Below are 23,990 nucleotides of genomic sequence, written 5' to 3' on the forward strand. Positions count from 1 at the left end.
GGCTTTAGGACTCAGGCCACCTCATCGCCCAGACTGTCTGTCCCTCCAGAGCTCAGCAGGCAGAAACGCTGCAGGGAGTCCCTTCCTTCCCACGGCAGGAACTGAGCCAACACCTTGGTACAGAACCGAGGGAAAACACTCCCTGATTTTTAATCTGACTTCTGATCACAGCGCAGTGGGCGTCACACACACTTCCAGACCCTGTGGTGGGAAACCCTGGGGAAGGGAGGGCAGGGTGAAGGACAGACACTCAGAACGGGGGCGGAAGGAATCAAAATCAAAGATCTGGGGTGAAGCGGGGGTGAGAGGGTGGGTGAAGGGGGCCAGCCAGGCAATACATTCCAACGGCTCCCACAGGGGGCAGCCAGAGGCCTGGGTCCCTCACTCTCACCTCAGGTGCCTCAGAGCTGGGGGGTGACAGTGATGGGGCAGGTGAGATGCTGTCACCACTCACCCCATCCCCCTGGTGAGTCAGGGGGCAGGGATGCGGGGGATAAAGGGGGGCAGCCCCTCTTCCTTACCCTCCCAGCCACTCCAAGGTGTGGGGGGGAGGGAAGCCACCTCCTCTGCTTCAGAGGGAGGCTCAGAGAGGGTGGGTCACTTGCCCAAAGTCATGCAGCACAGCAGGGACCAGAACCCCCAAATACTGGACTGCCCAAGGTCAGGGCAGTCACTGTCGAGCTGCGTCACCCCCAGTGAGCGGAGTGGGAATCACCTGGGGAAGCAGAAGAGAACATCGAAGCTTCCCTCTCACGCTGGATCTGGATGAGAAGTTTGCCACCCATGACGCCTCCCCCAGACTCCTCTCCATCACCACCCCGAGCTACCTGGTTTCCTGGTCTATACGCCACAGCTTGGCTACATCGAGGCTCGGCTCTTCTCTCCGTCTCTCTTCTAACAAGGGACCTCGCTATCCTCCCACCACAGAAGGGCTGAGGGCTCAGCCTCAGGGAGGACTTGGCTAGGCGGCCGGGAACTCGCACCATTTCTCCCGCCCTCCAAATCCCCCAGTAATCCCGCAGGTCACTCCTAGTATCTTCATTACTTTTGTTATTTCTAAATCGGTACAAAACTGACAGTGATCAGCTCCGGTGACAAGAGGTAGAAACTGGCCAGGCAGCCGGAGAAAATGGGGTGGAGTGAGTCAAGGCATGGGGCCAACTGGTGTCGGGACGAGGGGGCGTCAGATCCTGAGGGCCTCCATCCAGGAGTGGGGATGCCGGTATATCTCCCCCAAGCATAGGGGTTCCCATAATTCTTTTCCCGGCTCTGCCCCTCCCCAGATTAATCGGGGTAATCGGAGATTCAAGGCGGGCAAGGTCTGGGGCAGTCAGCTTGGGGTCAGATGGGGAGAAAGAGTCTTCCCTGGCACGACCTGACTGCTTCCCTCCACACCCCGCCCACCACCAGACACCCCCCCTCCCCCCCAAACATCCTCCAGTCTGGCAGACCACTGGACGCTGGCATCATGGAAATAAATCTATCATTTGTGGGCAATCCCTCTCCACACTCGGTCAAGAAAAAAATGTTGCACCCAGAGGGTGATCTGACTTTAGGGTCAGGAAGTGGGAGAGGGGCACCCCGCAGGGACGGACCATCGAGTTAAGGCTGGAAGGTAGCTTGTTGCGTCTATTGGGGCTGTTGGGCAGGGAGGTCTCCCTGGAAGCGGGGGGAGCTCTGCCTCCTCCCCCTGACTGATCCAGGACTTCAACCCTCGGACCCCGGTTGTGGTCCCTGGGCCACCCGCATCGCCCCGCCCCGTGCCGGTGGTGCTGACGGTCAGAAGGCTGGCCTCACGAAGAGGTGCTGCCGGGACCTGCGACAGGGGGTGGATAAAATGAGAGCCCTGTGAACGAAGCTGGAGGTGGCGAGGGTGGGTAAGACAGCTGAGGACCAACTGACGCTTGGGCAGACAGACAGACACGGGAGAAGAAGACGCGGAACAATGACAGACACACTCTCTGGAGGTGACGGGTGCGGGCCCGGTCAACAATGCACCTCTCCACCCCCGCCCTCCGTGTCACGCGCTCACCCCCAACCCCCAGGGGCGACGGCGCTCCTAGGGGCCCGGCCGGGCTCTGCACGAACTACAGCACTAAAGGCGGCCGGCCCAGGAAGACAGACTGGGGAGAGGGGGGAAGACGGGGCAACTAAGGGGAAACTCCCTCTCGCCCTCCGCCTCTCCCGGGGAGGGCGTGGCTGCGGGGGCGGTCCAGGAGTTCTCTTCCTGCCCCTCCCCGCCCAGGCCTGCCGGGGCTGCGGCCCGTGGGGCGCGGCGTCACATGATGGCGCAGCGGTTGCGGCGCAGCGCGCCCTGGAAGCGCAGGGCGGCGTGCACGTGCTTGCAGCGTGCGCAGCCGACGCTCTTGAGCAGCTCGCTGAAGAGCAGCAGGATGTGCCAGTTGTACTTGGCCGAGCACTCCACGTAGCCGCACTTCCAGGTCTTGCGCACCAGGTGTGACACGTTCCAGCGCGGGATCACGCGTCCGCGCTGCAGGTCCCTCTTGTTGCCCACGATGATGATGGGCGTCTCCGAGGTGCCGATCACCCTGCTGGGCGAGGTGGGAATCTCAGAACCCCACAGTCTAGTCTCACAACCTCCCCCCGGCCCCGGACTTCAAGAAGGGCGGGCTGTGCCTGGTCAATACTACTACTACCATCCATCTGTTCCAGGCGCAGCGCTGTAACTGACGCAACTGATGCAAAAGGTGGGTGTTAATGTTCTCCCCATTGTACAGATGAGGAACCTGAGCCTGGCTTAAAGCCATGCGGCTGAGGCGCCCTGGAAGTCTCCTTCCCCTAGCCTCTGCTCTTTACTGCACTAGACTAGCCACCCCATGGTAAGGGTCCCCAAATGAGTTAACAGAAACGGGGACGGCAAAATGTCGTGAGTGTGTGTTTGAGTGTGTGTGGGAACCAGAGGCACGTGATCTGTTTCCCTCCCACTGCACCCTTTTCACAGGAAGTGGCCAGCATAGGGGCGTCCACTGAGGTGGCAGTGGAGTGTATCCTGGCCCCTCACCTCGTCTCTAGGATCTGCTGGCGGATGGTCTTGACGTACTCAAAGCTGTCAAAGCAGCAGATGTCGTAGACCAGGATGTAGGCGTGGACGCTCCGGAGTCCCCTGCAGCAGGCGTCTGCCCACTCCTGCAACACCCCCAGCCAGCACCAAGGTCAGAGCAACCATAAGGGCTCCCCTTGCCCCCAGCCACCTCCCGCCATACACAGCACTCTCACCTGCCACTGCACCCTAAGCCTTGCACACTCGCCGATCCCCAGGAGGCCAGGCCCAGGGCACAACGGCAGAGCTCAGGTGTGGCTTCCCCACCTCCAAGCCAGGATGGGGCAGGGCCGCTGTCTGTCCTGTGCACTCCTGGAGCTGAGATCTGCCTTGTCCCATTTTGTCCCCCAATCCGTCCATCCAGTGCTTTGTTCGATTACATTTATTAAGCGCCTCTAGGAGCCCAGCCCTGAGCTAGTTGTTGGACCTGTTGAAATCCGCTCTATCTTCCCAGGCCTCAGCTCAGATGCCTCTTCCTCCTCTAAGAAGCCTTCCCGCAAGCAGGGGACTATTCCCTTCATCTTCTGTGTTCTAAGAACAGTTCAATTATACCTTGGTCAGAGCTGTTTCCATTCCCAGGTCCCCACTTCTGCTGTGAGCTCCTGAGAGGACCAGAGTCCAGCCTTCTTCATTTTTACATACCTCCTCCTCCTAGGCTCTTTAATTGCACTACCTAGGCTGGTGAACTCTCCACGGTCCTGGATCCCACCTGGTCCGTGCTGGAATCAACCCAATTCCTGCCTGTAACACAGCCCTTAGATTGCTACCTGAGGTACCCCTTCTGTTTGCTTCACTCTGCCCTCAAAGTTGAGAAGAAGAGGCCTGAGGAGAAAAAGGTTGAGACTGGATGCCTAATGGGGGCTGATGTAGAGCAGGGCCCCAGGGCAGCTCCAGGGAGATGGAACTTCCTGAATGCCGGTGGCAAATTCTCTGGGAAGGGCCCGGGCTCAAGCTGAACAGGCCCCAGGCAAACCTGAGTGCACGAAAGAGAAGATTGCTTAAGAGATGAGTTAGCTAATTAACCTGCCAGCAGATGAGAATTGCAAGGGCAGCGGCAGAAAGCAGCCAGAGTGTGGAAAGACGGGCCTCCCAGGACAAGGGGAACTAGGGTTTTCTCTAGGAACTAGAGCCCCGGCAAAAGACTAGAGGGAGAGGCAGGCATATCTCCTGTGCCAGCTTAGGAGCTGAATTGGGGTAGGGATCAGGCATGGAGGACTACAGCTGGTTCTACACTGCAGAGAAGGATTAAAAGGGGAAAGACTTGGGCGACCGTGGTGGAGCGTTAAGTCCGACTCCAGAAAAGCACTTCCCGATTCAAAGGCTTAGAAGCTGCTGCAGTGGATTTCTCCAGGGAGATGATGTGGCATCTTTTCTTTGTGCTGAGTTTTAACTTTGGTGCAGGGGGAAGATGCTGAGGACAAATCTAAAATCATAGAAAACCATGAACTGGTTTCTCAGGCCAGGAAAGACTGTATTGCACTGGACACAGGACCTCTGGGAGCTTGGGGCCCCAGAGCGTACGCTGTTCCTCCTCCATTCCATGCATGGAGCGGAGATCAGCAGGAGTGGGAGGGATGGGGAAATAGGCAGAGAGGCTCCCATATTCCTCCAGCTCTCTGCTGGGGAGAGGGAACAGCTGCCAGCCTTCGAGGGGGACAGCCCCACCTCTCTCCCAACATGCTACCTCCTCAAGGGGGCCTCCAGGCTGCCTCCCACCCACTCCTCTCTGGGGGCTCCTAAAAGGGAGAGAAAGAAGGCTCCCGATTGGCTGGGTTGCCCCTTTACCCCTGATTGAAGGGAGGGAGTAAGAAAGCTCAGCTTGCCTTCCAGCTAGCTCCATGCAGCATTCCAGATGGTAAAAGACCATCTTGGAGCTGTATCAAGACAGAGAAGGAGCAATGGAAACTGAGTCCAGTTCCGAGGACACAGGAGCTGAGGGAGCCTCAGCCACCTGGGTGCCAACCATGCATTTGCTGCTTGTTCCTTGGGTGGGTTGCACACGCCCTCTAACCTTAGCTTCCTTCTCTGATAGGAGGAGAGAGGCTGCAGAAGCAAGAGCTGAGACGACCCTAGAAACGCCGCTCTCCTGGGCTGGATCTCATCTGGCTTTGGGGAAGAATGTATTCTTATTTTCAGACAGTAACCAGTGGGATTCTACTATTTGATCTTTGGGGCATGCAGGATCCTGTCTCAGCATTTCTTTGCCCAAAGTCCCTTTCTTGTGCTTCAGGGGTGACGTCTTGGACATCCTTGTAGAGTCCAAAACTCAGGGTCAATCAGGAAGAAAAGGCCAATGATCCAACAGGAAGATGGGCAAAGGCATTAATAGTTTTCAGAAAAACAAAGGCAAAGGCCCTCAAACATATGAAAAGATGCTCGACTTCACTCATAAGCAGAGATGTAAATAAAAAGTACACTGAGATTATCCTATCTCATCTATCGGACTGTCAAAAATCCAAAAGTTTGACAATACACTCTGATGGCTTTAGGGAAACAAGCACTCATGTAACATCCCTCACAGGAGCACAAACTATGCACCTTAATGGAGGGGTGTGTGGAATCTGGCACCTTCCAAACTCCAGTTGCATTTATCCTTTGACCTAGCAATGCCATTTCCAGAAATCGATCCCACAGATATGCCTTCCTGTGTACAAAATGACTATTACAAGGCTATTCACTGTGGCATTGTTTTGAAGCAAAAGTTTGGAAACAACCCACTTGTCCAACAAGAGGGGACTTCATAGTACATCTTTCCAATGGAATACAGTGTAGCCATGAAAAAAGAATGAAGACCTCTAGATACTGACATGGAAAGACCTACAGGTTAAAATGTCAAGCCAAATAAATAAAGAAAAAACCCAAACAAACAAACAAAAGGTGCAGTTTTGTTTTTGTTTTTGTTTTTAATGCAAGAAGGGAAGTGGAATAAGAATACATTTTCTTATTTATGTAAAGAAAAACTGGAAGTGTGAATAAAAAAACCAATGAGAATGGCTATAGAATGGGACAAGAACTGGGGTAAAGGGAGCAGGGGTGGGACTGAGATTTCTTTGGGTGTACTTTTTGTTTGTTTGTTTTAACAAGATTTGGGCTTTTAAATTGTACCTTCCCGATTCCAAAATCGAAATTACAATTTAAACACACAACAAAATGTGAAAAATAAACCCAGCTCAATGCACAGGACCAGAGCGGGATCTGAGCATCCACTCAGGCTACCGTTAGTCTCCTCTGGAGGAGAAATAGAACACCTGACCTTGGACCCACTGCCCTGACCTCACTGTTTCCAAGGCGTGATGTGTGGATCAGGCTTTTGTCTTTGGTGCTGATGCTCCCACACCTAGGATGGGAGAGACAGGTGTCCCCGAGGTTGGGCGAAGGTCCTCCTGCCCGGAGTTGCTGACACAGTGCTGAGCCTGAGCCCTTCCCCAGCCCCCAGCTCCACCCGAGAGATTGCTGTATTTGCACAGTTACAACTGGCCAAGCGGTGGCCCGTGCCCTCTGGGCCTCCACCGTGCCTAGCCTTCCTGGAGAAACTCTGCGCTCTGGTCAGGGGCTTCTTTGGTGAGCCAACATGTCTAGGGCTCAGCTTCCCCCTGCACCCGACTCCCGCTCAAGCCAGAGGTAGAGAGCAGGAAGAAGGACCCGGTCCTGCAGGCTGGACCCTGTAAGCCAGGGCACTGGGGGCATCTGAATCCAACCCCTGCAGGAAAGGCCGCCCCGAGGGCCAGTCCTGAGGTCAGGGGACAAAGCATCACTTAAGAGAAAAGGCCCTTGGGCAAGAGATCTGATTGGGGTCTCCAGTCTCTGAGAACACACCTTTCCCAGGTCCCAGCCTTTTCTTCTGTTGTCCCTTCTACAGATGACATGGGTCTGAGGCCACGGGAGGCAGCGCCCAGAATATTAACAGGCATCCGGCGCTCTATGCCTTTCTCTTCACTGACCCTTACCTGCCCAGATCCTACCTAACCGAGACATCACCTCCTGTGACCCCCACCCTCACACACCTTCGTGGGGCAGATGCCCCTTCAGGGCTGTCTTAGTTCCCGCATCCCCTGCAATCATGACACTCATGGAACTATGTAATAGCTGACTGTTTGTCTTCTCACCAGACTATGAGTTCCTTGAGAGCAAACCGCTCTGTCTTGAGCACCATTCTATCCCAGTGCCCACCACAGGGCCTGGTACACATTAGACGTTCGTCAAATATTTGTTGAATAAACCAGTGCACAAATGAATGGATTCCTGGCACGGCTCTAAGTAGGGCGGCCCGTGGTGCAGCGCGGAGTTCTCAAAGCCAGCGATAGGGCCGGAGCCAGGAGAGGGTTGGGGTCCAGGCTGTCCTCCACCCTGTCCCCCACCCCCACCCCCCTACCTGCAGCGTATTGACAGGGAAGGCGCTGATGGGCGGGAAGTCGAGGATCTGGAGGTCGTGCACGTGGCCGTTCATGACGACAGCAGGCAGGTAGAGGCGGCGGGCGGTGGTGGGCACGCAGACCTCGCTGAACTCGTTGTACAGGAACTGGCGCACGATGGCACTCTTGCCCACGCCTCGCGCCCCCAGCACGGCCACCCGGTAGGTGGAGACCATGCCTCCCGCCCCGCTCCGCCACCTCGTCCTCGCCGCTGCCTGGGGCTCCCCCGGGCTGCATATTCCAGGGGCTGGGGGCTCAGCCACCGTCAGGACCAATCATCGCTGCCCCTGCTCGCCCTGGGCCCTCTGCGGCCTCCACCTGGACTGTGGAAACAAGAGGTGGGCTCGGTGGGGCTGGCTTCTCCTTGGACAGATCCTGTACTTTTCTACCTTGGGGAATGTCACTGGAGCTGTTACTACTGCCACTTGGGATGCCTTCCCTTCCCCAGAGCCCCTATCCCATCTATCCAGAACCTCCCCATCCTTCCTTCTCCATTCTCCCTGCCGTCCATCCCATCAGTGGGAATCAATCTTTCTTGACTTGTATTATGACCTGACTTTTGGCCGGTCTGACTCCCAGACCCAGGCAGGCCACAGAGCGGAGTGGAAAGAGCACTAGACTTGGCTTCAAGTCCCAGCCTTCCCACTGAGCCCGGGGCAAGACAGCAACGCCTCGCAGCCTTGGTCTCCTGGTCCTCAGGAGTGAGACCAGGCCAGTGCGTCTCCGTGGAGGCAGTCCTGGCATTTTGTGGAGAGAGAATTCTTTATCGAGCAGGGCATTTCACATCCCCAGCTGCCTGGAGGTACTTGCCAGCAGCAGCCTCTAGTGACCATGATGACCCAAAATGCGCTCCCCCCACCTTCCCAAGTACCCCCTGCTGAGAATCCCTGGATTGGCCGATGACCTTGGCTCTGTGGAGCGTGACACCTGTGGAGCAGTCACTCTAAGTCAGCATGCCCACGTGGTTATCCTTAGTCGATACAGTATCCCCAGGTAATAGGTATTCCCACTTTGGAGAGAAGACCCAGAGGGAGGGAGACACGAGCCCAGGCACACAGCTGGGAAAGGCGGGCTACTCCTTTCTACAATGTTGCATTACTTCAGCTTCCAAGTTTAGGGATTCTAGCTGGCGTAGGCCACAGGCCTAGGGCTGGGTCTGATTATCTGGCAACGCCCTGAGCTCAGAGGACCTGGCATGCAGCAGGTGCCCGGGAAAGGGCTGCTACAGGATTGAACCTTGACATGGATTCGTTAGCTCATTCTTGCTCAGTTTCAATGACTTTAGAGCATGGGTATAAATCCAGCTCTGATGTTTCCTGGCTGTGGATCTGAGCCACATTCTGCACACTTACAAAGAAGGATCATTAGCCTCTACTCCTGAGATAATCCAAGTAAGCCTCTTAGCCAGGTGCCTTCTCTTTCTGTTGAGGATGGTGACCAGGGAGGCTGGTACATGCCTGAGACCTCCTGTTTGGGGACTATTCCCAGGAGGGTGACACCAGTGCCTGCTAAATGGGTCCAAGGCAGATGGGTTCGCTGGGTTTGGATGGGGCCATGCTTTCCAGCACATATGCATGTTTTCTCTGTGGATGCATGCCCTTTCCACATGTGCACAGCTCACAGCACAATGTCCCTCAGTCCAGTCCGTCCTGGTTCACAGGACCCAATCCACAGGGCATGTGCACATACAGCATAGTAAACCAATGGCAGGATCTGGAGTGAGGTCCACCAGCATTGGATTCTCCGCTCTGCCACTCACCTAAAGTGTGATCTTCGGCAAGGAACGTCATAGGGTGTGGTGAGGCCATAGGGAGTAGGTGTTCAATAAACAGTGGCCATTGTTATGCACAGGGTCCTTCACTCATCGATCACAATGGGACCTCCTAGCCATCCCAGATGGGTCACTCTGCACTACTGCACTGTTGCTCACGTACGTGTAGTGTGTGTGTGTGTGTGTGCAATTCTCCCCATTTTATTGAAGGTAAAAACAAAACCAAAAAAACCCCCACAGATTTAGGGATGTGAAGACCACATAGCCAGTTGAGCTGTCAACTAAGACTAGGACTCTCATCTCCTTCTTGTCCCATGCAGTGTCCCTTCCCAACAAGTGCTTCTCTATTTCTGTGAGCTCCCAACTGGGGGAAGTACCAGCCCCTCCTCCCCATAAATCCCTCCAGGGCCCTGGGCTTCTCAGGCATCCCTGGACACTGTCAGCATGGCAGAGAGCCTCAGCTGGGTTAATTACATAACCAGCACAAGCAGGTGGGGAGGGGGCACCTTAGGGGAGGAAGAGAAGGCAAAGAATGCCAGAAGTGTCCCGGCCTCCCCCTGGGTGTGGCAACTTAGAGGGATCTAGGATGTAGCCTACCTGCAGATTCTCCTGGATAACCCATTCCCTGCCCTGAAATCAACCCTTTCTGGGGGAATAGCTGGGAAATAAAAGCGGGGCACAGCGCTAGAGCCAGGGAGGGGGTGCCAGAGAGGCCCCTAGGCTGGGGACAGCCTCCTGGAAGTCACCGGGCCCTGACTCAGAGGTGACTGGTGTCCCCTCCCGCTTCCCAGGCGGGGGTCCTGGGTCTAAGTGTTTGTTAATGCAACATCCCCAGCTGGGTGGGGGTGGAAGAGGGCTGTCCGGAGAGGCAGGGCCCAGGCCCCTGAGCCTCCCTCCCCAAGGCCTGTGCTCTGCAGTGAGTCTGCAGACAGCGCCCGGGGACATACACTGGGGCCAAAGCCTGCTTCTGGTTCCTCTTCCCTGGACCTGGACGCCTGAGTCCCAGCCCCAGACTGAGGGCGGGGGCTTTGCAGGTCCCGTGGGCCGAGTCACACGTCTGCCCGCTGTCTGTCCCCATCACATTCATGTGGGAGTGGGTGGGTGCGGGCGTCGGAGGATGCTGAGCTCCCTATGACCTGATTGGTGGGAGTTCTGGGTGAGGGGGATGCCGGAGCCCAGCCTGCTCTCCGCCTCCAGCACCTCGCAGGCAACCCCCCTCACCACCCCGCCAGCACCAGCTCTCACGTGGCCGCCCCGCGCCGCTTCCCCGCCAGTCCACCGGCCCCCACCTCCCTCCTCGCCCCCGTCGCGCCCCCCCATTCCCCCACCGACCCACCCCGGCCCCGGCCCGCCCGCTCGCCCAGCCTCCCGCCGCTTACCCGGGGCCGTCCTAGCTACCCCCAGCCCGGGCCGGCCGGCCGGTGGGGCCGCGCTCCCCCCGGGCTCCGGTGCTGCCCCCCGGCTCCCCGGCCCGGGGGGAGAGAGGTGGGAGCGCCCCCGGCTGCGCAGTCTGGGCGGGCTCAGGGCGGGCGCGGGGGGAGCAGGTGCTGGCCGCCGAGTGGGTAGGACACCTCCAGCCCGGTTCTCCCTCCGGAGCGCGCCGCCCGCTCGCGCTGGGAGGAGGAGGAGGCGGGAGCGGGGCGGGGGGCGGGGGGCGGGGGGGGCGTGCCCCGCTGGCGTTCTGCTGGGTCCCTGAGCCTGCCATATTCACTTGGGAAGCCCTGGACAAATTCTTTAATCCCGAGCCTCGACCTTCACCCCTCCCGACTCTCCCTGCGGTATTTTTAGCTCTAACCTGGAGGGCTGGGAGAAAGGGACCGGAGAGGCCCTAAAGCCTTTGGCTTCACTCCATATCCCACCCCCGCCACACACCCCAGGTTCCCTCTCTAGGTCTCTTCTGACCCTTCCCAGTTCAGTCATTGGACGGTCGCCCACTGTGTGCCTCGCACCGTGTGCTAGAGAGGCATCCAGACTCCTCTCCGCCACCGCACCGGAGGACTGCGAAGGGCGGTCATTTTCACCCCTCACTGCAGCAGGGAAAGAAGAGCAGAGCAGGCTGGCAAAGCAAAGCTCATCCCAGGCCAACGAATGACCTCCATCCCCTGAAACGACTGCTCCCCTCCCCTCTCCTCTCCAGAGGGGGTGATGCCAGCATTTGCCAGGGGAGAGGGCAGAATCGCCCGTGTATTTACTCTAAAACCGTCGTGGTCAGTGTCATTCCTCACGGGTAGCTAACATTTAATGAGTATGTGCCAGGCCATGTGCTCTCAGCTTTGCCTGCATCTTCAGAGTTAACGCTCACAATACTATGAGGTAGATTCTGTTTCCCCCGTTTTACAGATGAGATAGTTGAGGCTGAGAGAGGTTGAGTGACTGGTCTTACTGAAGTGTAAAATGCGGAAGACAAAAATCGGGAGTCTCTAGAGGGGCAGCCACTGACGAACTTGGCCAGGGGCCCACAGTTCATCAGGGAGGCCAGAAGCACACACGTGGCGCGAATACGTGATGTGTGCAGAGTCAAGGTTCTGGGGAAGGGTAGAGGCAGCAGGCCAACTAGGGAGAGGAGTCAGTGGAGGCTTCGGAGGAGGCAACTTTCAAGGAAGAAACCTTGAAAGAAGTGGATTTCGGGTGCCAGGGTCGGGGAGGGTGTGGAAGAGGAGGGTTCAGATGAGAGAAGTTGGGAGCAATTACAGGGGTTTGAGAAGGGGGTCCAGGACACAGACAGGCATGGCAGTGGGGGCGGGGGGCTGGAAGCACAGGGAGAGGAGGCTGAGAGGTTGGTGGAGGTGAAGTCACGAAGGCCTTGACTGCCGAGGAAGGAGTTGGGATCTAGCCCTGTTTGGCTGGGATAGCCTGTAAGCGTTTTGAAGCAGGGCAGCAACCTGGTCAGTGGTGCAGGGAGGAGGAGGGGGAAGCTGGGAGAGATCTCCCAAGTGCTTTTACCCCTGGACCCAGCATCCCGCACTGCACTGTGACTTCCTTCCTATTCTTTCTAGTACTAGCAGGCTGAGCACCCTCCCGGTCACTCCCCTTCCCTCTCCCGTCCAGACAGAGAGTACAGTGGTTACGAGCCTGGGCTTCAGAATCAAGCAGATCTGGATTTAGGTCCTGGCCCTACCACTTACTACGCGACTGAAGGCAAATTACTTGAACGCTCCGAACTCTATGCCTTATTTGTAAAATGAAGAGGTGATCAGTTGTCCCCACAGCATAAATGAGCCTGTGGTGTGTAGAGTCTGTAACGCAGTGCCTGGCGTGGAGTCTCACTGTGTGGCCTTTCGTTTTTCTTTTCTGTTTTAGAGACACAGCCATTCAGAGGGAAGGCTGAACATGACCTTGGGAAAGCGTTTCCATTTCCACTTATGCTAAGACGGCTCCCGGGTGCTGGGTAGGGCTTTGCAGAGAAGGGCCAGGGCAGCTAGAAGCAAATGGAGGGCTGAGAAGGAGACAGGGGGCCCCCTGCTGGAGTGCCACTTTTGTTCTGGAGACATCAGATTTACTGGCCCTGTGGAAATGCAACGGTCAACCAAGTCAACCAAGAGACTCCTAAACTTGATTAAATCATCCAGGGCACTACCAATCCCCCCACTGTATTTGAAAATCTTTCATCCTTACCCCGCCCAAGGATCCCAGAATTTATGTCTACTCCCCCAGGCTATGGCCCGCCATTCTGGTTCTATTTCAGCCCAAGGGAGACTAGAAACGAGAAATCATGCAATGCTCACACACACCTTGCGGCCAGGCTTCTCAGAATTCTCAACTTAGCTATACTAGGAGAACACAAAGCCACAGGTTCATTAAGGGGCCTCACACTGGCTTGCAGTGATGGGTCATTTAAAGCATTGTATCTTACATAAAAAAACAAACCCATAATATTAACATAAAATGCAAAATGTGCCTGAATTTAAGACTCGGTTAAATCATCTTGGTTCGCCGAGGTCTAAGGATGTACGCCCCTAGGAGCCTATTCACTCTTCTATGATTAGGATTACCTTGGTGAAAAAGCCTGAGAGGCTCTGTCCTTAGTCTGTGGCTCTGGTTCAGCTGAGGACGCCTGAGGTTTAAGGGCATGGAATGCATGGGTCCACCTGCAGCATCTGAAGCCCAGACACGGAGCGGGACAGAGAGGACGAGGACCCGAACCTGCCACTCCGCCGCCCTTGCTCCATCGTAGCCGAGGATCCCACTGGCTTTCAGAAGCTGGCTAGCCAGATCCTGGGGCCTTTGACCATAAGTGGAGAGTGAATGAAACAAGGGAGGGAAAGCCAGAGGCTAGGCTAGACTAGAATATCCTCCTCTAATACCTACCCAGTGGGAGAAGGCGGGTAGTGGAGTTCTCTCAGTCCCAGAGTATTGGGGCAGTCCTGTCTCAAAAGGATAATTCCGGAAATGAAGTCCATCTGGGTCTAACCAATCCCTAAATTAGTCTTCCTCTTGTTGGCAGCATCAAGAACAGCAGGGCAAAAGCTAAATGGGAAACTGAGATGGCAAGTTTGGAGCCAACTCGGAAACTTTTCAAGAAACATCCTTGTTGCTAATAACATGTCTGGGGGCTGGTGGGGATTCTAGGATTAGTGTTCAGGAGACAGAAATGGGTAACGACGGGGGAGGTGTGATCTTTCCCAAGTGCCACACCAGGTATTAAAATAAACAGGCTCTTGCCTCCTGGAGCTGGGGGTGGCAGGAAAAGAAATCTGGGTCCAGGCAAAACCAGAAAAAGCATCAGTGCATGAGGTGGGAGTAGGAAGGCTCCAACCCGGGAGTCCTCAGCTGTTTTCTGGCCTCAGAAACAATGTACCTGAGATCTCTGGTGGCGGGGGGTGGGGGCAGAGAAGGATGGTGCAATCTCAGGTGGAGGTCTGGGGGCCAGTATACCCTGCTTTTGGAGACTGAACACACTGGGACCTCAGGGGCTTAGCAAGGCTGGCTTTTGGCCTGGTGGCACAGATGAAGGGAAGCTGTAGTAGTTAAGGACAGAGGGAATCAGAAGACGTGGCTTTGCCTTCTCTCACCTGAAAAACGGGGATAACGCTCTCCATTCACGAATGGGCAGGCATCTCGCGCGTCTTGTGCATGAAAGTGCTTTACCGTTTTTCAACTGCCACAAGAGCACCATTACTGCAGGAGAGGCAGGAGGCAGACAAGTGTGAGTCTTTCTCTGGCAGTGAGTCTCAATCCAGCACTTCTAGAAACATCTGAGGAGTCTTCTGAAATGCAGATTGCCCCAGGCCCCACCCGACTGGCCAAGAATCATCAGCCTTTTGTGAAAGCTCTTGGGTGATATCGATGTGCACCCAAGAGTTGGAAGCTTCTGTCCCAAGGATTTTCTGGGCCAAAATTGACACTCTCAGCTGGTGAACCCAATGAGACCTCAGTAAGGCCCCTCCCTCTTCATATCTCTGACTCTGACCCCACACCACCCTAAGTGTTACTCCAATTAGAGCGCAGTCTAACTGCAGCCAGCCCGTGGAGACAGCCAAGAGCTCCGAGAGTTCCTAGCTGCCAAAGGCAGTTTGTTCACGGTGTCTGGACATCCACGTAATAAAAGCAGTTACTCTGCCAAGCATGGTGCAAAGCACCTTACCTACACTCACTCTACTGGTGAGAGAGGCTCAGGGCATCTGGGCATTGGATCCCTCAGCCTCCTTCCCCCACTCCAGGCTGTGGGAGACTTCAGACGCTGTCCACTCATCACAACCAGGGGCAGGGCCTCTAGCTTGACCACACCTGGCTCACGTGTCCCCCCGCAACACAAATGCAGGTGATTAGATATGAACTCCTTGGGAAGTTTGCTTGAAAGCAGCATTAATTCTATCCACTTGGGAACATGCAGGCCCTGAGTGCAGATCTGAGACGCTTTTATAAATTCATTAGTGGAACGTCCTGGGTAAGAGGACACCGACGAGAAGCTCTGCTGTGCTCCTTCTGCCCCTGTGCCTGGCTGGCTGCCTGCCCCTGGACCATCTGCTTTGGGTCCTAGCAGGGGACCTGCCAGGGAAGACGGATGGGCTCCTGCGAGCACTCCCTGCCTGCGGCGAAATGCCTGTGTGGTGATGGTGATGGGGGCTTGGTTAAGAGGAGCCTCTGAGACATATGATCCTTCCTCAGGCCAATCTTAATTTCATCTGGCTAAATCCCTGGGAGGGTTAGGACAGCCAAAAGGCAAGTTCTAATAGAATGCTTATTAATGCCCATCCCTCCCTTGGCCAGCTGTGTCTTGTCCTAGATTGTCACTCTGGGAACAAAGTACATAGGCACAAACTTCATTTTATGTAAATGAGAGTTTATTGACGAAGACAAAGTCAAGCTTCCCCTGACCCCCACCCTCCCCAAGAACAGATCCCAACAACAAAAGAATGATAAGCCTTCACTGGGCAACGTTTACCACTCCCCCCCCACCCCCTTCTCTCCAGAGTCCCAAGGTTCACAACACAGACACACAAAATGGGCTCGGGCGAGGACAGACACTCAGGGAATCTCTGACCAGCAAGAGTTCTGGGTGAGTGTGTGTGTTTCCCTTGCCCTTTGTAAGACACCAGCTGACGTTACAAAGACATACTGAGGCAGAGGAGAGGGGAATGCAGGGCAATCTCCACTCCGATCCCCAGTTTGGCCAGGCTTGAGATGGGCCCAAAGGGAAGCTGTGGTGGAGGCAACAGGCTTTGTCTCCTCAGGAGAGAGGTCCTTTCCGTGGAACAGAATCCCTCCCTAACTGCTCAGGGGCAAACCGGGAGGCAGCCTCTCCAAGGAGTGAAGAGTTCGCACGCGGATTGGCTCAGTCAGGTCAGCTGAGAACAGCAGCTGTTTCCCCTCACTGCCGGGGAGGCTGAGAGAAGCCTGGTTTCAGGGGTGGAGGAACGTATCTTGGTGCAAAATTGTCTCGTCTGCTTGCCCTGACACACGCTCTTCCTTCTGGAACTGCAGTTTGCTTTGAGATGAGAACACTGCCTTTGTAGTGTGGACCTTCTTCACTGCTTGTATCCAACTGACTCCACGAGTGATTTCCCAAAAAGGGGACTTTACCCACCTGCTTTTCTACCCCACCTGTCACCAACTGACCCACCTCCCACACGCAATCCTGTGCTACTTCCTGATCTCCACGTGCCCGAGGGGTGGTGAGCGCAGGACATGGCTCCTGACCCTCACCCCAGAAATTCTTCTCTCGGAGATTCTCAAGGTTTAAGAAGCTGCTTTGGGGGACCTGCACCCCCAAACTTTGCAACTGGTATGAATCACAGTCATTTCACTTGCGACAGGGTTGGGGGGTAGTTTCTGCTCTTGTTTTCTATGATTCCTCCTTCTCTTGGACTCACTCTTAGGTCTGGGTCCTACATGAGGCCTTTGGACCCAAGTGCCTCTGATTTGAGCAGGGGCATCTGAGAAGCAGTCTTGGTCACGGACCCTGAATCCTGGGCACTGGTCGGCACAGGTGCCCACAGATGAAACAGTGTGAACTCTGCTAAACAGACTGGTGTTCCAGGCATGAAGCATTCCTTGACAGATCACACCCAATGTGTCCAGGGGGCAGGGGGTCCTCACATCTCCCAATCTTTTGAGAGATGAAAAGAACCGCTTGGCCCTCTAGGTGATCTCAATTGCCTTGGAGCCTAAGCAATACAAGTAAAGAGCAGATAGAGAACTGAAGGATCAAGTGAATCTGTGGCATCCCGAAGCTCACTTCATCCCTGCACCCATCCTGCTGGCCTCAAGAACTGCGGCTCCAGGAGACTATTAGCTACTCCTTCATTCTGGCATCAGGATTTACCTTCAAGTCCCTGGAAAGATACTCTGCTGCTACCGGATGCCAATGAATGGAGTGCCAAAATCTGTATGAAGTATGAGAAGAGCCATAAAGAAGCAGGCACAGAAAAGGTAAAAGAAAGGCATTGAAGGAAGAAAGTCATGGAGCCGGTCCTGCAGTGAAGACAACACTGATGAGGACTTCGGAGACCCACTCCCCCACCTCTGCTACTGATCATTAACAGGCCTTAGGCAATAACACCCTGTTTGTCTTTTATCTTTTTCCTTTTTAGAAAAAAAAGGTTGGGTAAGTTATTACTTAAAGTCTGTTTCAACTCTAAAACTAAGATTTTAGATCTGAATTGGACCTGAGAGTTAAAATAAATCCAGAGCGGGAGATGGGGGAAGGGCATTTTGGTTCCTGTTTCCCATCTCTATTCAAATTCCTTAATCAGTGTTATTAATAGATTAGATCAGTGGAAAGGAATGTAGTAAGTTCTCATTTTTCTCAGCCTCAATGCTGACAGGTCCTATTTCCTGCACCCTGCAGCACCATTCAAGAAAGACCACCATTCCTAACTGCAGAGCATCAGAGGAGATGATAATACGGGGCAGGGGGAATCACAAGGAAAAGGAGTTTGGAGAGGAAAAAAAGTGATCAGGGACAAGGCTGCCACAGACAAAAATCCCCTAATGGGGTGGGCAAGAAACTGCGTCTCTTCCTCCAGGACTGTGCGGTTGTTTTAACACTTTTTATCAGTTACACACTATTCCCTCAATTTCTCATATGTACAAAAATATAAAACAATAAAGTGCAGTTTACGTTTCAGTGACACTTTTCCTTGCTTTAATTTTTTTTTGTCTTTTTCCGCTTTTGAAACGAGCTGTCGATTACAAAATATCAAACTACACTCAAAAATGCCAGCCACTGGTACAGGATGGAGAGGCCCACAAGTAAGGACAGATAGCAGCAGGTGGCACGAGGTGGGAAGTGATTGAAGCAGTGGTTACAAATGGTCACAGGAAGCTAAAACTATCCAACAGGTTGTGCCCTAATGTTAGCACAGGTTAGACTAGTCACTACCTTGGTGGGTGGCCTCAGTGTGTTTGGGTTCAGATTCTACACGGCAATACAATTTTCTTCCAGTTAAGAGTTCTTGGCTTGCACCGATCACAGGGTGGCCAGAGGGCACCGGACCAGTCTATTAGTTTTTCAAAATGCTGTCGTAGACCTGATAGATGTACTGGGAGACTTCAGGAGCTCTACACTTCAGCGACAGCTGTTCGGAGGAAAAGGAGAAGGAAGGTTAGCACAGAGGCTGGCATTAACTCGAAAGGTATCCAAGTACTCAGTGCAAGGACACCTCTTCCTGATAAAAGGGGAGAAGAGCTTCTACCACTGAGTAGCCAAACGAAGAGATCCTGTTAATAGGTTACATGGGTTTTAGAATTTCGGTTTAATCAATGTCAAGCTGTGCTGTGTTTCTAACGACATTCTATGTGGGTCTACGAGGTTAGGAAATAATCCATATGAAAAAATGTATAGGAAAAGATGCTCTACTGCTTTCCTAAGAGTCATAGAGACTACTGCCAAATGAAAAGGGAAGGGTTAAAACCCTTAACGTGGTCGTCATTTCAGCTGCCTGCTCCAGTTTCTATCTGACAAGGATGGTTATCTCGGTCCCAATTCAGGAGGATGTATATTCAAGTAAAATAAAAGTGTAAGCTAGATACTAGCTCCAATGGTACTAGCCTTTCCTGTATTACACTGAGGAGAGCATACACTGTTAAGGAGGGAAAACAAGAACCAACACAAAAAGACATTTACTGAGTGTAACTGTAGAGCCATTTATGCCAACAGCATAATCTTCCATTTTCTGCCTGTTATTCAGGCCTATCAAGTACTGCTGATACTACTCTACTTCTCTACCACCACCTCTTCTTCTAGTCTAACAATTACCAAATTAAAATTAAAATGTTAAAAAGATTTCAATGTTGAACACTGAGATTTTCACTTTGTGGGTCAACAAGTGCAAAATTTAAACCCATATTTGGACTCCTGAATTGTACTAGATTAGGCAAAACACTATTAACAATAACATAACAGCAAAACCATGCAAACTGCATTTAGAACCAGAAAATTTAATACTTGCTTTTTGTATTACTGACATCATTGCTCTTGACTATTAAGGTAGATTAACAAAAGTTGTCTTTAACGATATATCACCATGAGATTTTAGATTACCTCCTTATTCTCTTATTAGAGACTCTGGATGATTTAACAAAGTACAAAAGGTGAGAATATTTTTGGCAAAAATGTCAAGAAGATGATTGGTCAACCCTGAACTTGAGAAAACTCACATCCTCAAAACTTAGTGATATTTTAAAAATGCAAAACGGAACAAAACCAAGCCAAACAAAAGAACATCAAAAGAGGCTCTATTTATTTGCAGCTTTAATATTCAGTCTCTAAGGCATTTCCAAAATTGCTGCTTGACATGAATCAGGAAGATAATTCTGATAAATGTAGAACAAAACAAATGAACAACTAATTTAAGAATATAAATACGAACAGAGGACTTCCCTGGTGGTGCAGTGGTTAAGAATCCGCCTGCCAATGCAGGGGACATGGGTTCAATCCCTGGTCCAGGAAGATCCCACATGCCGCGGAGCAACTAAGCCCGTGAGCCACAACTACTGAGCCTGTGCTCTAGAGTCCGCGAGCCACAACTACTGAGCCTTCATGCCACAACTACTGAAGCCCACGTGCCTAGAGCCCATGCTCCACAAGAGAAGCCATCGCAATGAGAAGCCCACGGACTGCAACAAAGAGTAGCCCCCGCTCACCGTAACTAGAGAAAGCCCACGTGCAGCAACGAAGACCCAACACAGCCATAAATAAATAAAGTAAAAAAACAAAACAAAACAAAACAATAACGAGTAGAAAACAGCTCCCTTCTTTGGTCAAAGTTGCAGCTATAGGCATTTCCCTGACTTTCAAGCTCCCTGTAGAGGCAATCTGTACCTCCTCCTCCACAGCCTCTTCACTGTCAGTGTTGTAGAAAATTCTCGTGGGAGAGTATGTGGGTTCAGAAAAGGAGGAGGAGAGGAAGCTAAAAAGAGTTAAGAACTGCCTAAGGGAGTTAACTCCCAGCCTAAAGAGAGGGTAGTTCCTCCCCTTCAAAATACTGTCCTGTATTTTTTCACATCTTTGTAGCAATACTGGAACTTCCAACCAGCTGGAAATCCACTTTTTCGTTCACGAGTGATAAGGAAATGTTGCCTTCCTCAATAAAAGCCCTATCTGCCAAGGTTGGCACTGGCAGGGGTCATGGACTGACCACGCCTGGACCCTGAGAGTTTCAGCTGCTCTTTGGAGGTGGAAGGAGGGAGGCGAAGGAAGAGAAGGAAGAACCTCTCTTTCTGGACTGTTCTATCACCTCCCTCCCCCAGACATCCCAGCCTTTAACAAATGGTTAAGTTTAGACTTAAACCCATTCCTTGCTTTCCAACTAGTACAGCTAAAACAAGCCAAATTGAAAAAAAAAAAAAGATTTTTTTTTTTGTTGTTGTTGCTAATTCCTAAAGAAAGCAAAAGGGAAACATACATAAAGAACAAAGAGGCTAAAAAATCTCACTTAGGACTCTGGGTCTCATTTTACATGGCTCCTCAGGGAAAAGAGGCCTTACCAGGATTTTAACTTTTGAACCGCTAGCCTGCCTATGTGACACATCTTTAACACCAACCACTCAGGAATGCCACCCACCTAGACTCCCCCCCGCACCCACCCCCGCCTAGGTAAGCCAAGGACTTACACATCCACTTCTGGTTTATAGCCTGGAACACAGACTTCTTCACCTGGGACAAGTTATCTTCCCAGGTGAGATAGAGCTACTTAGAGATATGAGGCCTCTTCCTCATGGGATAAACATACTTTCTTAATGAAATACAGTAAGGGGTTGGGGGAAGTGATTTATCATGTAGTGCACCACTACTTGGTCATAAAAAAACACATGCAACGACTTAGATAGATGTCAAGGGTATTATGTTAAGTGAAAAAAAAAGTCTCAAAAGGATACAGGCTGTAGGAATTGAATTTATATAACACTCTTGAAATGAGAAAATTACAGTAATGGAGAACAAACATACCAGTGGTTGCCATGGGTTAGGGCTAGCGTGAATGTCTAACTATAAAGAGATAGCGAGAAGGAGTTTTTTTGTGGTGATGGAACAGTTCTGTATCCTGACCGTGGTGGTGATTATACAAATCTATATGTGTGATAAGATTTCATAGTACTGTACACTCCTTAACTAAATAAAATAAAGTAAGAGTAATGATGTAGAAACTGGTGAAATCTGAATAAGGTCTGTAGCTTAGTTAATAGTATTGTGCCAATATCAATTTCCTGCTTGAAAATGTACTATGGTTGTAACATGTTCTCAATGAGGAAAACTGGGTGAAAGATACATGGGAACTCTATGTACCATTTTTAAAACTTTCTGTGAGTCTTAAATAAAAAGTTTTTAAAAATTTTAAACAAACTATGCTGTTACTAAGAGGTCCTTCTCAAAATTCTCACTATCCTTATAATGAATAGAAAGAATATGGTAGGAAGTGTTGAGATACCTGAGTTCTACACACAACTCAGCTACCAACAACTTATATGATCTCCAACAAGTCACTAATCATTCTTAACCTTGGTTTCCTTACCTGCAAACTGGGGGTAATCATGCTTCTTTAACCTAGCTGAGATGGAATACTATATACAATAAAATAATGGATGATAAAAAATAAAACACACACAAATATATATACTTCGAAGAAATTTCTGGGGAAGCAAATGGCGTTATTTTACAAGACCTTGATTTTATAGTGAAAACCTGTCCCTCCAGGAAGAGTACAGAGGAGTTTTCCTTTCTTAGGGAGCTCAAGGAAAATGACAGAGTAGTTTCTTACAAAAAAGACAAGGCACTGGTCATGGAGGAGGTGGGTGGGAGGAGCATACACTTTATGAGGGAAGCCTGAAGTCTCTCAGCTCACAAATGCTTGGACAAACATCTAGCTTGGTGGAACTCAGTAGCTCACACACACACATGCTAGTCCAGTTTACTTCAAGGGAGGGAACTAGTGGGGAGACACCAAGAATTTTTAGTTCTGGTGGTATTATTTCCTTAATGTATGCTAATGAAAACAGACTTGCCTTAAAATTAAGGAAAGGAGTCACAGACTTTTCTCAGCTACATGGCTAAAAAGCTCCCTTAATCTACTGAATATGAAGCTTCCTCAGAGTTATTCAATTCAAAAGCCTTAAACATAACAGAAGAATAAGATATTTCCCCCATCGCAAGGGTTTTTCTTGTACTTGACAAAATGCAGATGACAAGCAGCATCCTATTGGGAGACTGCATTTCACAACAGCAAACAAACACTGAGTGCCTAGGTATTAAAGCTTTGTTGTTTAACAAAGCAACTGGCTCCTCCCCTAAAAATACTGCCAGGATTCCAATTTTAGTCCAGTGTGGTAATGAATGAAGTTTTCTAAACTAAAGTCCCCTTACAGGCTGTGAAAGGTATGTCCCATTTTGCTTTAACTTTTCAACAACCATTTAGGCCACACAACACAGCTAAAAAGGCTCATATGTCTGGGATTCTGATATCCTAAGAAAAGCAGAAATGAGCTTGAAATGAGCTACGAAAACAATCCTCTTAGCAGCTTGTTACAGTACCACATGCATAGATATGCTAGGTTAAGTATTAACCAATACTGATGAAGTTTTGTGAGCAGCTCTGTATATACCAGGAGGAGTCTGAGACTCGTGCTGGGAGGCACTGTGCCTGCTGGATGGGGCAGACACTACAGACAGAAGGTCTTCTAAGGAGGCAACTGGGGACTTCTTTACTGACTGCTTGTTTTGGATACCTGGTGTCTGAAGCACCTCTACCAGGTCTTTCCTGGATGCTGAGAAAAAATGAAAGGGCTCTTACCCACCTCCTTGAACCCAACTCACCTATTCTGAGAAAGGCCTTACCGTGTAATTGGGGTTTCCTGGCTGGATACGTAGCTCAGCCAAAATCCAAATGCCATTAGTGAGCTTCAGGGATTGGTACAGCATGTCCTGCCCTTCCACATTCCTCTTGGCAATAGTATAAACATTGTTGTTTTGCAACTTGCTGGAAACAGTGTCTAGAAACACAGATTCAAAATCCAACACCTTCAGTTAAAATATCAAACAAATGTGCTATGAGCTATGTGTGCTCAAGTCTCCTGAGAAGCACTGTTACATGCGTACATGCACATTTCAGAAAGCTCTTCTCCCACAAGAGCGAAGGATAAGGAAGAAGCTCCTGAAGTGCCTGTCCATCACATTCCAGGACAGAAAACAGAATAAGGTGCAAATAAGCATTAGTGTAAGAATTACCTGTGGAGATTATGGTGGGTCTAAGGAGTTGGTAATCTTAAACTAGGTGTTAGACACGTAAAAATGCACTGACGAGGACAAAGACAGAAACAGGTACATGGGTGTGCCACAGTGACTGCCACGTCAGATTCATTTCTCCAACGCTAGTCCCAGATTCACGGGGATACAAAACTGACACTCAAATGCACAACACTGCCTCGCAAGTTGCTACTACTTCACCGTAAGCCATTCTGGTCTCAAGTGCCAGGATCAGAAAAGCACCCAGTTGCAGAAATCCTGCAAGTCAAATTTATTAATCTGGATGTTTAAGATTTTTTTTAAAAGCAGGCAAATGATTTCTTAGGTCTTAAATTAAATTATTAATTTGGGGGAATACCATGCCCCAAATTAATAATGAAACAAACTGTCTCAACAAAAGACTCTGAGGAAGACTGAAGTTGTGCAAAGATGATTGCTCCAAGGCCATGTAAGCCCGGCTGCCGTTGCTGGTCAGAGTGGAGGACTTCATAGTCACCAACACAGGGTAAGAACAGGTTGGTGTTTGGGGTTTTCCTTGTGACTACAGCATCAGAGAGACATGACATT

At 51.4% G+C, this 23,990-nt stretch overlaps 2 protein-coding genes across 4 annotated transcripts in view; both read right to left on the reverse strand.

Moving 5' to 3' along the window:
- Window positions 1-118: 118 nt before the first annotated feature.
- On the reverse strand, window positions 119-15,716 carry RASL10B (RAS like family 10 member B). 3 transcript variants are annotated; one of them, XM_027087423.1, is made up of 4 exons: window positions 14,257-15,716; window positions 7,434-7,796; window positions 3,023-3,147; window positions 119-2,552 (listed from the first exon to the last, which is right to left on the reverse strand). In XM_027087423.1, exons 2-4 carry the CDS (start codon window positions 7,647-7,649, stop codon window positions 2,279-2,281), a joined length of 615 nt encoding a protein of 204 aa, XP_026943224.1. In that variant the 5' UTR covers window positions 7,650-7,796; window positions 14,257-15,716; the 3' UTR covers window positions 119-2,278. The 3 variants fall into 3 exon arrangements, with proteins under 3 accessions (XP_026943224.1, XP_026943223.1, XP_026943225.1); XM_027087422.1 differs by lacking the exon at window positions 14,257-15,716 and adding an exon at window positions 10,624-14,250; XM_027087424.1 differs by lacking the exon at window positions 14,257-15,716 and having other exon boundaries at window positions 119-2,549; window positions 7,434-10,506.
- A 2,056-nt stretch (window positions 15,717-17,772) lies between these two features.
- The window catches only part of AP2B1 (adaptor related protein complex 2 subunit beta 1), a 41,619-nt gene continuing 35,401 nt past the window's right edge, over window positions 17,773-23,990 (reverse strand). The window contains exons 5-6 of the mRNA XM_027087425.1: window positions 23,016-23,170; window positions 17,773-18,264 (exon numbers count right to left, since the gene is read on the reverse strand). Coding sequence (XP_026943226.1) covers window positions 18,190-18,264; window positions 23,016-23,170 — 230 coding nt within the window. The 3' untranslated portion in view covers window positions 17,773-18,189. The remainder of the gene's footprint in view (window positions 18,265-23,015; window positions 23,171-23,990) is intronic.

Source organism: Aethalodelphis obliquidens, unplaced genomic scaffold (genome assembly GCF_003676395.1).
Source record: "Aethalodelphis obliquidens isolate GAN/ISIS:26980383/991018 unplaced genomic scaffold, ASM367639v1 scaffold58, whole genome shotgun sequence".
Lineage (NCBI taxonomy): Eukaryota > Metazoa > Chordata > Mammalia > Artiodactyla > Delphinidae > Aethalodelphis > Aethalodelphis obliquidens.